The sequence below is a fragment of the Ictidomys tridecemlineatus genome, chromosome 2 (assembly GCF_052094955.1).
Source record: "Ictidomys tridecemlineatus isolate mIctTri1 chromosome 2, mIctTri1.hap1, whole genome shotgun sequence".
Lineage (NCBI taxonomy): Eukaryota > Metazoa > Chordata > Mammalia > Rodentia > Sciuridae > Ictidomys > Ictidomys tridecemlineatus.
The window spans coordinates 52,521,045-52,535,725 of record NC_135478.1 but is presented as its reverse complement, the minus strand read 5'-3'; the positions used below and the strand labels follow the sequence as shown (position 1 = coordinate 52,535,725).

Below are 14,681 nucleotides of genomic sequence, written 5' to 3'. Positions count from 1 at the left end.
GTAACACCCATTTTAAGATATCAAAAAAAGACAGAAAAATTAATCTTAAAAATGTATTTATTTATGTATCCCAATATGACCAAACTATTATCATTTGAACATGTAGTAAATGATGTTTTTAATCATAAAAAAAAAGATCTAGACATTCTCTGGTGCTTTGCTGCTGTAAAGGTTTTCTTGCACCCCCAACCCAGATAATATCCACCCAGCCCCAAAGTTAGCCCACATTCTACTCTGTCAGAATTTTGCCAATATTTGAACAGTATTTAAATGAAATTATATTATTCCATTGTTCTTCTCAATTGATCTTTTTGGTCATCATTTCCTGTATCATCCATTGGGATTCTAATATGCCTCTCTTCAATTAATATTTTTATCATCTAAAAAATTAAACAAAGCCTATTTTTTTGTCTTACCCCGCTTTTTCTGGGAGGAGGGGTTCTGGGGATTGAACCCAGTGGCACTCAACCACTGAGCCCCATTCCCCAGCCCTATTTTGGATTTTATTTTGACACAGGGTCTCACTGAGTTGCTTAGGGTCTCACTAAGTTGCTGAGGCTGGCTTTGAACTCATGATCCTCCTGCCTCAGCCTCCTGAGCTGCTGGAATTGCAGGTGTGCACCACCATGCCAGGCATCTTACCCCTTTTGTATATTATTATTCATTTAATTTCTCCTTGTGTTTTAAAATCTTAAGACAGTGCCACTGTTTCACATGGTCAAACTATCTGATATTTAGCATTCATTATCCTTTCAGTGGTGCTCATTTCTTCCTGTAGTTTTGTTTTCCCATATGGTTATAATTAAACAGTGTAACTTAATTTTTTTAAGATAAAAGATACACAATATTAAATTTGCCACTTGATCCATTTTTCTGTGGGGATGTGGGTACCGGGGTTTGAACCCAGGGGTACTCGACCACTGAGCCACATCCCCAGCCTGATTTTGTGTTTTATTCAGAGAAAGGGTCTCACTGAGTTGCTTAGCACCTTGCTAAATTGTTGAGGCTGGCTTTGAACTCGTTTGTGATCCTCCAGCCTCAGCCTCTGGAGTCACTGGGATTACAGGTGTGTGCACCACCGTGCCCAGCATGGTGATCCATTTTTAAGCCTATGGTTCAGTAATGTTAAGAATGTTATTGTGCAACCAACCACCACTACCATTTCTCTCTAGAACTTCTTCATCTTGGAAAATTGGAACTCTACATACCTGAAACAACTGCTCATTTCCTCCTTCCCTCAACCCTGGCAACCACCTCTCTACTTTCCATTCCTATAAATTGAACTTCTCTGGACATCTAATATAAATGTCACCCTTTGTATTGGTGGTTTTGTGATTGGCTTATTCTGCTTAGTATAATCTCCTCAAGGACAGCCATATATACCATATTTTGTTTATCCATTCATCTGCTTCTACCTTTTTGCTATTATGAATAATGCTAAACAACAGAACTTAAAAACATCAAACATTGTGGTTATTGCAAAAACTGAAAGTGCTGGAAGAATCGAAAAATCTGCCTCCTACATACACTGCACTGAATAACTAGCCCCCAAATGCTAATTACCTAAATACCCTGTGCCTGCTACAGTTTTTACAACTACATCAAAAATGTCAAGTGATCTACATATAATTTTGTTTGCCTTGTAAGCCTCTTTAAGAAATTGAGCCTATAATCCTAGCAGCTCGGGAAACTGAGGCAGGAGAATCACAAGTTCAAAGCCAGCCTCAGCAACCTGTCTCTAAATAAAACAAAAAAGTCTGGGGATATGGCTCAGTATTTAAGTGCCTCTGGGTTCAATCCTTGGTATATAAAAAAAAAAATCAAATCTTCTCCCAACATTGTAAAGGCTTCCACCTCAAAAACTCTCAGTTGAACATTGATCTGCAAAATTATGATGTTGGCAAAACTGGGTGACTTCCATAAGGGCAACACTTGGCTGGGGCCAAGGATCTGTCACCCCCTTTAGCTGGGCGCATGGTCTCACATTTCCCATGGAGAACCCTCCCTTCATTCACAACCTATCCCATGCCTGCCCCCCACCCCAGGCACCTGAGCGTGCAACCCCTTGACCTAAAGATACATTCATTTTTCATAGTTGGATACTGAAATATGTAAAGAGGCTCATGTGGGGAAGAGATGGAAGGCAAAGCAACTGAGTAGGTCCAACAAGGCAGCCATGGAACAAATAGTGTGGGTCTCACGGGGACTACAAGTGTCTTTTCATGATCATGGAGTTGCCCAGGCATCCAGACCTCAACTGCTTGGTCAGGTGAACACGCCTCCCTCCATTAACACAGGAAGGAAAGTTCTCAGGAGACTGGCCTTTCCTGCCCTCTAGAAAGGGCTCTAACGAAGGCAAACAAACTCAACAGTCACTCCAGCTGCGTGCCAGATTTTTGTTAGTCTTGCACAGTCTTTACTAGGGTCAGTGGTAGCTCTGGTGATCAGGAACTTTCTTCAAGAACTCTCAGATCAGGAGTCCTTAAACCTGGACCAGGGGCCTAATGGAATGCAGGGATGAGGGGTGGGTGTGTTTGTGATATCTGTACTCTGGCTAAGCTCCCTGCAGTTGTGCATCTCCTGTCGTGAAGGAGGCCATCTCAGCTGCGTTCTCAGGATCCATTGTTTTCACACTGCTTTGGCATTATAGCGGTTATTTGGGAATATCACTGATGTTCATCAATGCTCAGAAATAACAGCCCCTCACAGGACAGCTGTTTGTCATTTAAAATTTTACTACAGTTAGCGCATATACTGCTCAATCTCGGATTGGTTTAAAATATTTTGACAACTGTATTTAAACATAATCGGTTCCTCTGCTATGTATTCTACTCACTGATTTAAAACCATTCTGAGGGAGGATCTGTGAGCTTCTCCAGGCTGTCTCCTGGGGTCTGTGACTCAAAGCAAAAGCTCAGGAACCGCCCCGCCCCCAGCCCTCTTCCTGTGACTGCTGAGAACTGGGAAATGGCTTGGAATACTTAGTCAGCTATTGTTTTATCCTTTCTGAACAGCTGGGCTACTGAGTCATAACTCTTTAGGGTGGTCCATGGCTGCACAACAATGATTGGGCTTTAGAATAAGAAAAGAAGTAGATGCGATGGCACACACCTGTAATCCCAGTGGCTCAGGAGGCTGAGGGCAGGAGGATCAGAAGTTCAAGGCCAGCCTCAGCAACTTAGTGAGGCCCTAAGCAACTCCGGCAGACTCTATCTCTAAATAAAGTATTAAAATATAAAAAGGGCTGGGGATGTGGCTTAGTGCTTAAGTATCCTTGGGTTCAATCCTTGATACCAAAAACAAATTATAATAATAAGAAGAAGAAGAAAAAGAGGAGGAGGAGGAGGAAACTCTACTTAGTAGCTACATGATTTTCTCCTTGTGCATCCTGAACATTATTTTCCCATTTATAAAACACATAACCTTAGTGGCTGCCACCAAGTGATTAGTTCAGATGAAGTAATTTATGTAAAAATGCCTGGTAATGGTGAGCCACTTCAAAAATACTGCTTGTTAGTATTATGGCTATTATATTTACCACAGTAAGGTAAATATACTGATTATCTTCTATACATAAATATTGTAATAGTTACTACAATAAGGTAAAATATTCCATGTGACTTTCTCGAGTTCCCAAATTATATGCACATTTATTACTGTGAACAAAGCTGCTATAGAATTCCCTAACCTTTTTTTAAAATTTTTCTTTCCTTTTGAATCTTAAGTTCACATTGATGAATTTGGTACCCTGGCCTCTCTTGCTCCTAACTGCCTACACCTGGCACAGCAGAGAAGCTAAGTAAGCTTACCCGCATCAAGATCTAGGTTTTTACACTATGCACATGTGTTGTAGGAAAAAATGCTGAAGCTATCCTGGGCAGGTGTAAAGAAAGATCCCGCCCCTTGACGCACCTACAGGAGTAAGCACCAGGGCACACGGAGCAAACTCCTGTCCACCTCTGAGCAAAGATATTGGTAGACAAAGGAGACACCAGCCATTTTTAATAAGTCACTGTGATCAGACATTTAAAACACTCTTTGCTTTGAGTTTACAGCTGACAGGGCCTTTTGAATTGCATTATATTATAAACATTTAATTTTTCAAAGTCAGCGTGAAAGCCAGGCAGCTCAAGGGCTATTCATCAGAAGAGGCAGCTCTGTAGATCTAGAGTTCTTGGATGGAGCACAGGGGAGGCCTAATCATGACTGATATGTCTGAAGTTCCTAGGCCGGCCGTAGCAAGCTCCCAGTCTGCCCTCCCTTCTCTCTCCCCTTGGCTCATGATCTTAACACTGGGAAAGGGTTAATATATTCAGCGTATGGATAGACAGAGTGAGTGAGATTTACTTATGTAAAACTGCAATCATGCTAATTTTGACTAGTTTAAATAGAAAGGATGAGATCATTAGCAAAGAATAAATACTACATGCAAAATTTTTGAGCTAGAAAGAAGCCTTGAAAGAAATCTAGGCCAGAGGGCCTCTTGCCCTGAGTTCATTACTTTTTTTTTTTTTTTTTTACATCAAACTAAAATACACATTGAGCATTGCTAATCTAAAAATCCAAAAATCCTCCCCAAAATTCAAAGTCCAAAGCTTTATAAGCACTAAGAAATGGTTTTAAATTCTGGATCATTTTGGATCTTGAGTTTGTGTTCCAAAATGATTCAGGATGCTCAGGATGTGTTCAGGATGCACAAGGAGAAAATCATTTAGCTACTAAGTAGGGATGTTTGACTGGTAAAGTCTATGCAAATACTCCAAAATCACCCCCGAAAAACAAAACTTTGAAGTGTGAAACCCATCTGATCATTTCAGATAAGGGATACTCAACCTGTATTAAGGAGATGTCAACAGCACTGCCAGTAATTAACACTATGCTAGTTCTTTAATATGCCTCACCTGTCACTCTACAAGGACCCAGTGAGGTTGGTACTGTCAATACCACCACTTTTTGGATTGGCAGGCTATATGTAGCTCCAAGATAAGAGATGTTCTCAAGAGTGGCACAGTGGCTAACTGGCAGCCAGGACTCATTGGAGACCCTCACTCCAGATCCCCGGCTCCAACCTGGCATTTGCCAGCCCTTAATGTGTGTGCCAGTCACCAGGGGCACCTTGTTAGAACTCAGATGCCTGTGACCATCTCCCTATGCTGATGCTGCTCATCTATGACCTATGATATGTTCTAGAGGATTTCTGCATTTTTCAGGGACTCAAAAAGGTTAAAAACCAGTATTCTAGGGTGTAGGTTTCTCATTTTGGAAATGGGAAAGTTGAGGCCCCTAAGAAATAAAGATTCTGAACAGGAAGGGCCTCAGACTGGCAGAGTCCCGTCCAATGCCCTGGTCCTTACTTGTACACTGCTCAGAGTGCCTATCAGAAAACCAAATCCACAACCTCTGGCCCATAGGGCTGCCTGTTTTTGGAACCAGTACCAAGATTAGGCTGGGGCAAGTAAGACAGAATGCATCTATCTTTATTTTTAAATTTTTATTATTATATGTTTGGTGCTAGCGATTAAACCAAGGGCAAGGTAAGCATGTATTCTACCTACCACTGAGCTACAGTATCCCAAGCCCCTCATCTTCATTTAAAATTCTTTGTACTGATTTTGTTTTCTTAAAAAAAAAAAATCCCATTAAATAGTTATGTATCTTGTTGGGCACGGTGGTGCATGCCAATCATCCCAGTGGCTCAGGAGGCTGAGGCAGGAGGATCATGAGTTCAAAGCCAGCTTCAGCAAAAGTGTACTGCTAAGCAACTCAGTGAGACCCTGTCTCTAAATAAAAAAATACAAAAAAGCGCAAGGGCTTGTCTGTGGCTTGCAAGTGGGAAAGGTGAATCACATATTTGGGGCTCTAGGTTTTTTTTTTTTTTTAAGTGTGGTGCTGGAGATGGAATCCAGGGCCTCATGCATGTTGGGCAAGTGCTCTTCCACCAAGCTGCATCTGAGCCCTGGCTACAGTTCTTGAGGGAACAATAGACAGAATCATGTTGGAAATCCAAAGAGGACACCTGCCAACACACTCTGACACAGGGCTAGACAATGGGTAGTGGAAAAGCCCACATGCCTGGTTCTTCACAATTGGAAAATAACAATAAAATCAATAAACCCCAAACTGCTTTGCTTTTCTTCCCCTCTTCTGACCTAGGGTATGTCCAACCTCAAAGACAGATACAAATTCCTGGGGCTTTCTAGGTGTGCTTTAAATGCCTACGTGTATCCTTAGACTGGGTTTGTGTGTTCTTGTGCCCAAACCCCTCCAGGAAAAGGACAAAGCATGAACAGAGGGTCAGGTGGGAACGAGAGGGAACCAGCCTTACCTTGGAAGAGCATCGTCTGGCTGAAGTCACTGCGCATGTCATTCCGACACACGGCCTGGACTCGGAACAGGTAAAGGCTGTCGGGTGAGACATGGCTAATGGTGGCTTTCTGCAGGGGAAGAAAGAGGAGGCAGTGAGTTTCTTCTGAAAGCCAGGCACACTTTGTGCTCAAAAGTAAATCTGGATACCCTGGCAAATCCTGGCAGACGTGGTGTTCCCCACTGACCACAGCCTGCTTTGGCAGCAAAGATCACCTTGTAATGACCTTCCCCAGGAATCTGTCTTTAGCACTTAAGAAGAGAAGAAGTGACAACATCATTCTTTCTTTTTTATTTTTTAAAAAATATTTTGGTTGTAGATGGACACAATACCTTTGTTTAATTTATCTATTTTTATGCGGTGCTGAGGATTGAACCCAGGGCCTTGGACCTGGAATGCAAGAGCTCTCCTGCTGAGCTACAGCCCCAGCCTGACAGTATCACTCTTGACTTGGAGGACTTAGTCCTCTTTATTGTTCACAAGGTCTGAATTTCTGTCACAATTACTGTACCATGTAAGCTATAATTATTGGTCCTAGATGGCCTCTAGAGTTATCAACCAAATAATCTCCAGAGCCATGCAGAGTGCAGAACATCAATAAGAAATTCTCTGTTCCTTTGTAGTTTGAATGTCTTGTCGTATCCTGACAGGGAGCATGAGGCAAGGAAGAACACTAGGCCACAGGTCGTGAGACATAAAGTCATCACACCACTCACTAGCTGTTTCTCAATGGCTTTCAGCCTCTGCTACCTTCAATTGTCAAGTGGGAAGAGGAACAGCTACCTCATGGGTTCTTCTGAGAACTGGGTAACACAGGTCAAGCAAACCTTGTTCATGGTGTACCACACTCAACAGCAGACAGAGCACCACTGGTCTAATACAGGAGGTGGACAGGTCCAGCCTACAGGCCAGATTGGCACACAGCCATGACCCAATTATTTATATGTTGCTGATAGCTGCTTTCATCCTTTAAAGGCCCAGATGATAGTTAGAAGAGACTGTATAACTTGTAAAGCCTAAAATATTCATCATCTGGCCCATTCTAGAAAATTGTTTGTGAAACTCTGATCAAGTATCACCAGGCAAATCCAAGTCACCATTCCTAAAGTGTCATTATAAGAGCCTTTGTAGCTGGATTTGGTGGTGCATGTTGGTAATACCAGTGGCTCCAGAGGCTGAGATAGAAGGATGGTGAGTTCAAAGCCAGCCTCAGCAACTTAGCAAGTCCCTAAGCAATTTAGCATGTATTTAAAAAAAAAAAAATCAATAAATAAAAAGGGCCGGAGATGAGACTTAGTGATTAAGAGCCCTTGTAAATGAGAAAATGGAACCTACCTAAAAAGCAGATAGTATTTGTTTCCCCAAGAAATAAACAGAAGCAAGCAATTTCCATACACTCCTCCCAGTGGATGAGACGTCACTGACCTGTATGTTTTGGGCACAGAGAGCTGCCCCGTGAGCCTCCCCAACAAGGGCGCTTCCCTGGCACAGCCACTGCACACCTCTGATGGGTATGAACATCACTGTGGCGATGGCTGCTGCTTTTGCTTAGAACACAGCTTCCTGATGGGAGCAGCAGGGCAGGGTCTTGTTATTTAACTAAGGCCTCATTTATCTCTTTTGGAAAAGGTGGTGTGACACACGTGGCTCCCAAGTTTGTGGACAGGAGGTGGCGAAGGGACCTTAGACTGAAGAATGCTATAATTGTTAGGTTCTGCTTTTAGGTTTCTGGAACCAGGGGTGGGAGCACAGCTTTCTGGCCACCAAGTCTGCTCTCGAGATGTACTGAGAAATTAAGAAAATTAATTTTGTGTGTCCCCAAAGAAAATAACCACCCCTAGAAATTCCTAGGGATCAAAACTGGCTGTCAAAGTGTGTTTCTCTCTCTCTGAACCTAATTTATGCCTCATTCCCTAATCTTCTGACCCATCTTCTGTTCAGAGCACAAAATCTTCACTCCATCTATGCAGGGATTTATTAGAATTCACCCCAAGCCAGTATCTGTTCATCTTTGCATGTTTAATTATTTGCCACTTAGAACAAGAAACCGGTTAAGCCAGCGCCTAGATAGTTTCTGCTGATTAATGCAAGGCAGCTTTACTTCAGAGAGGGGGAAAATCCCTTACGGGCATCCAGTGGTGACAAGAGAAAGGTTAAAACACATTGTAACCTTGGGTGCCTTTCAACAGATTCCTCTCTGATTTCACGAGGGCTCGTCATTCCCTAATGTGACCCAGATAACAAAGTCTAGTGGGGAAATGGAAAATATAAATGGAAATGAAGTGAAAGATTCTCCATCGAAAGAAATAAGAAAAGTATTATTCTATAACTGATTGAATGGGCCCCGAGGACTCTGTATGGAGAGGGAGGAAAAAAAAAAAAGGTGATAACAGTCATTAAGAATCCCACTAGGTGCCCCACATTTTCATGCGCATATACAATTACAGATTTCATTATTCCAACGGCTTCCTTTGATTAAGGATAAATGTAGCAAATGTGTCACTTTGAGTTTCTGTGCAAGTGAAGACTACTGCTTGTTGGAGGGTTTGCTTTGAGAAGGTAGCTTCTGCATACACGATTAAGGAGGGGCCTTGTTGGGTGCCCAGTGAGAATGGAAATGGGGTGTGGGGTTGGGGAACTGGGGGTTGGAGGGGATTGAGCCCAGGTCTCTCCCAGTGGGGTCAGATGATCTGGGACCTGGGAGCTACAGAACAGAAGCTGAAGTTCCATGGCCACAAGTTTCCCACAGGAAATGGGAGCATGTAAGATAGGACAAATGGGACAGAAGGGAATGGTGGGGACTATGGTCAGGGGGGTGGTGATGTGCCAGCAGGAAGTTGAAGGAAAAAAGGAGGCAGAGGTTGAGGTGGGGTAACTGTGATTATAAGAGTGAATACTTATGTAGCGCTTGCTGTAAGCCAGAACCTGGGGGAATCCTTAAATGCACTAAGCATTTAATTTGTACAGTAATCCTATTGGATGAAAAGGGCCTATTCGAAGCTTTCTATTTGTTACTTATGGCAGCTAAAGCAATCAGTCTTGGAGGGCCACTGCAAAGAACAATTAACTAGCTCTTCCAGGTCGGAGTTCACAGATGCGAGGTCAGGGTGGAGCCCAGCCAGACTCCTTCCACAGTCCCCTCCTGTGGCTAGTATGTGGGAGCATAGCCCAAGGCAGACCCTAAGCTCAGCAGGCCCCTCTGAAACTGCAAGGGCTGCAGCTCCTCAATCTGGAAACAGGGGTCCTTACCAAGTCTTTGTCACTGTCCTTTGTGAACGTCTTTTCTTTCTCGTCTTCATTCTTGGTCCAGCTGTAGGAGATCATGTAGTTCATGATGGGTGGGTGGTAGATGGTCTCTGGCTGGCTCCAGGACACTTGGAGGGCCGTCTGGTTCAGAGGCTGCACCTTCATGTGGATGGGTGGAGAGCTGCAAACTGAAGACACAGACGGCCAGGCTCAGGGGGCTTCCGGCACAGTATGCCATTCCACTGTGTGCCCCCAAAGATTTCAAACACAAAAAGTTGAACTGATAACACGGCAAACACCCAGACTCCCTTTACTGAAATCCACCTACTACTAACAGATTTGGCCTCATCTGTTCTTCTCTTTCCACCTGCACGTACATACACACACACATACACATACACCTGCTTCTCAGCTAAGTCACTGAAAGCAAATTACAATCATTTTGACATTTCCACCCTAAATACTCTACGAATAAGGACATTCTCCCACATCACCATAATACCACTGTCATACCTAAATCACATACTAGGATAAGCCCAACATGGTGGCTTATCTGTTATCACACCTGCTATCCCCACAGCTCAGGAGGCTGAGGAAGAGCATCATAAGTTCAAAGCCAGCCTCAGCGACTTAGCAAGGCCATAAGCAACTTAGCAAGACCCTGTCTCTAAATTAAAAATTAAAAAAAAAAAAAAAAAGGAGGAGGGGGATGTGCAGAGCTGGGGATGTTGCTCAGTGATTAATCATTCCAGGGTTCAATCTTCCAAGAATAAACAAACAAATAAATAAATACATGATTGGATGGATGGATGTAGCTCAGTGAGAGATCACTCCTGGGTTCCATCCCCAATACTGAAAGAAAAGAAAAAAAAAATAAACCCACATACTAATAACTCAGAAGTCCTATCTCATACATAGTCCATATTTAAATTTCTCCCATTGTCTCAAAAATCTTTTCTTGCTCCCTCCCCTTATCCTCTTTTAATCCAGCATAGTCAAATGACCCTTTCTCATGATTGACTTCTTGTTGTTGTTCCTTCTTTTGTGGTGCTGAGGATTGAACCCAGGGCCTCACATAAGCACTCTACCACTGAGCCACATCCCTGGCCCTCGTGGTAAACTTTTTTTTTTTTTAAGAGAGAGAGAGGGGGGCGAGAGAGAGAGAGAGAGAGAGAGAGAGAGAGAGAGAGAGAGAGAGAGAGAGGAGGGAGGGGGGGGAGAGAGAGAGAGAGAGAGAGAGAGAGAGGATTTTTTAATATTTATTTTTTAGTTTTCGGCAGACACAACATCTTTGTTTGTATGTGGTGCTGAGGATCGAACCCAGGCCGCAGGCATGCCAGGCGAGCACTCTACCGCTTGAGCCACATCCCCAGCCCCCGTGGTAAACTTTTTGAAGAAGCTGGGGCTTACGGAATGTCCCAACTACAAATGTAGGTGAGATTTTACTGTCAACAGATCAGAGTGTAAATAAGTACAATTTAGCATGAGACCTTAAGTAATTTTGAACCAAAGGCACACACAAAATGGGTGACTTTCTCTGGGGCAGCAGCAGTACCCTGCTTAACGATCCTGATGTGGGGTAGGAGGGCAGGCGAGGATAATTCTTCCATTTATTCCTGGTGCCTGGGAGATTTTGAGACATGGCAAGATCTACATCTACACACAAGCCTACGAAAGGGCTGAGAGCATTGAGGGAACCTTTACATGTCTGGGGCAGGCTTTTTTCCTGTCCACACTGGACCTCATGAACCAGATGATTCTTTGCTCCACCTGCTAAAGGCCAAGAGCTCCCTCCCCTTCCTACTGTGACAACTCAAAGTATCTCCAGAGACAGATGAATATATCCCCGGCAGGGACCATCTACCCCCAGGTCAGAACCAGTGATCTACAAGGGGAAACAGATCCAAGGACAAGATCATGGGGGCAGAGCTGATCCTGAGAGCCAGGACGGGATGGAGGCAGGGGAGAGATGAGTGTTTTCTAAGTATATCTGAGGAGCACTTGACTCGAACTGTGGGCCCAAGGAAATTAACTGGGAAATTGGGCAAGAAGGGAGAGCAGAGAAAGCGTCAACAGGGATGAGGTTAGCAGGTGGGAGCAAGGCAGAGAAGAAGAGCCAGCAAGGGGCCCGGCTCAGGTGGACAGCAGTCTTAGAGGCCAGACTCCAAATCTGATCTTTTTCCTATGAGACCTTGGAAGCCACTAAGAAGATCAGAACCCAAGAATGATAATCAGATTGTTGCTTGACAAAAAGTTCCATGTGCTGGGCAAGTGAAGAAGTCCCAGAATGAAAGAGGGGCTGTTCATGGAGGAGTGGAAGGTTCTAGAGCTAACAGCTGGTAAAGCTGTGAGACCTAGTGAGGGACCAGGTGAGCAGAAGGATGAGAAACGGAGGACAAACAGGCATGGGGTGAAGAAGGTGGGTAAGAAGGAGGTGAGCACTAGACACAGGTGGTGCATGTTGGTAATCCCAGCAGCTCTGGAGGCTGAGGCAGGAGGATCCTGAGTTCAAAGCCAGCATCAGCTACTCAGTGAGACCCTTTCTCTAAATGAAATACAAAATAGGGCTGCAGATGTGGCTTGTGGTTAAGTGCCTCTGGGTTCAATCTCTGGTATTTAAAAAAAATTTTAAAAGGTGAGCCTGCTGGAGTGGGGAAGGAGAACTCAGTTCTGACTGTGGGTGGAGCTGACAGCTAAGCAGCCTACCACCAGCCAGGCCCTCCTATTCCCACCAAGAGCCCCAAACCCAAGGAAGCTCTGGGGAGCAGGACTGTGTTCCAGCCAGAGAAGTGTGGGCCACCTTTCAGGGTGCTCTGCTGAAGAAAGGCAGGGATGGGCTTTGACAGAGGCATCCTTTTCCCCCTTCAACTGCAGAACCACACCAGGCCAGTAGCTTTGTGTGACTGAGACAGGAAGGAAGGGATAAATTAATGAGGTTTCCCTACTGCCCAGCAGAACCCCAGGGAAGCATCACCGCTGCCTGCAGTGCAAATGCCACCAGGGCAGGGACATCAAACAAAGAATCTAAAGGGAAGCTTCTCAGATGCTCAGGGTGAAGTGACAGAGCACCGACACTAGGTGGCGCCAAGCTACTGTTTTTTAAACACTTCATAGAGGCTGTTTCTCAAGAGCTCCTAGAAGTGGGGGGAAAGGACCAGAAAAGGTACACACCTGCCTGCACCCTTTTCCAAATACTACTAGTGAACCGGGGAGATTTATATATGGGGAGCTTTCTGCATCTCAGAATGATGACCTCACTTCCATATCTTCCCTCACCTCCTACCATGTTCTTAATTATTTTCCTTTTTCCAAAGACACGCTCTTCCCCACTCCAAGAGGTGAGCTGCAGGAAAACGACATCTCTCTCTAGCAGTTACATCACAACCACACAAATAATTGTTTCACCCACATGCGGATGCAGCCATCCTTCTTATTTATTTCTTGAAATGAAAATAACTGGGGTGCTCTGTGCAGATTAAGATGATTCATGTTAATTAAACACACACACACACACACACACACACACACACATGGAGAACAAAAAAGTAAGAAGAAAGTTTTAAAAATCAGCCGAAATCTCAATGCAAACCTCAGATAACCCTGGAGAACATTCTGGGGATCAATATCCAGATAGAGCTCTATCGCTCATACATGTGGGGAAGTCCATAAATACCATTTGATGTAAATGGAAGCATGTGATTTGTAAGCAAATTTGCTGTTGCTGCATTTTGTCCAATAAGCCATGGGTATACTTCCTTGCAATACATAGGGCTTGATTATCATCACTTTGAAGGAAAGGGAAGAATCCCACTGCCTCAACCTATGAGAAAATATTGAGCTCAGATCTACAGGGAAGCAGGTGTGGCCATTCTCTAATGGGAATCACCTGCCAGGAAGGGAATTCTGTAATTAAGGTCTTGCAAAACCATGCTTGCTCCAGACAACACAACAGAAGAGTCTCAGGCCAGAGGGAACCACAGATTCTAGGCTAAGGAGCCCCTGCCCGGGATCTATGAGAAGCACTGTAGGAACAGAAGCTTCACTTTAGCTGTCTCTTTCTTCACCTTCCTGGACAGGGAGAATGTTTATGGGCACATTGGGACACATTTGGAGGAATAGAGAATGGCAATATTTTTTTTTTCCCCCATGAAGAACCAAATAGTAAATATTTTCTGCTTTGGTTTCCAGATTTCAACTACTAACTCTGCCTTTGAAGCACAAAGCTGCAAAGGTACTAAGTAAAAATGAGCCAGTGTGACTATGCCCAAGAAAATTTTATTTATGGACACTAAATTTCAATTTCCTATGATTTTCATGTGAAACAAAATTTTTTGTGACTTTTTTTCCTACTGTCCAAAAATATAAAACCCATGTTTATCAAAAGATAGTGGCAGGTGAGACTTAGAAGATAATGGGAGAGGCTAAATTATTAACTGAAACAAGTTTATCAATTGCATATTATTATTTGTGTGTGTGTGTGGGGGGGGGGACCAGGGATTGAACTCAGGGGCCCTTAACCACTGAGCCACATCCCCAGCCAGTTTTTCTAAGCTGCTTAGGACCTCACTAAGTTGCTGAGGCTGGTTTTGAACTTGTGATCCTCCTGCCTCAGCCTCCTGAGCAGCTGAGATTATAGGTGTGCACCACCACATCAGCTCAATTGCAACTATATTCTTGGCAGTGAACTCCACTCCTCAGTCCAGATTGACAAGCTAGCTCCTCCATGGAACTCAGATTCTTGATAGAATTTATAGCTACAGGGAATTCAATTACTGACTTTGTGGAATGAACTGGAGCAATCCCACACTGGAGTGGAAGTGCCCGAGGCTGGTTCCTTTTCTGCCTTGTTTGATACATATTTCTTGAATCTACAGCAGAGGCCAGCACATAGTAGGCTCACTAGAACAAATCTGCTGAATGATGTGTTAATTGTACATGCAATAAAAATCTTAGTTTAATACTGGCCAAATTAGATTGCTGTGATGTGCACATGCACAAATATGAAACAACAAATCCATTATATATAACTATAATGCACCAGTAAAAAATGTGGCAAAAGAAATCTTAGTCC

At 43.7% G+C, this 14,681-nt stretch overlaps 1 protein-coding gene across 3 annotated transcripts in view; it reads right to left on the bottom strand.

The window, feature by feature from the left end:
- The window catches only part of Ptprg (protein tyrosine phosphatase receptor type G), a 707,393-nt gene that overhangs the window by 93,670 nt on the left and 599,042 nt on the right, over positions 1-14,681 (bottom strand). For all 3 annotated transcript variants that reach the window (XM_078038562.1, XM_078038563.1, XM_078038564.1), the window contains 2 exons: positions 9,614-9,798; positions 6,326-6,434 (listed from right to left, as the gene is read on the bottom strand). In XM_078038562.1, the coding sequence (XP_077894688.1) occupies positions 6,326-6,434; positions 9,614-9,798 (294 nt within the window). The remainder of the gene's footprint in view (positions 1-6,325; positions 6,435-9,613; positions 9,799-14,681) is intronic.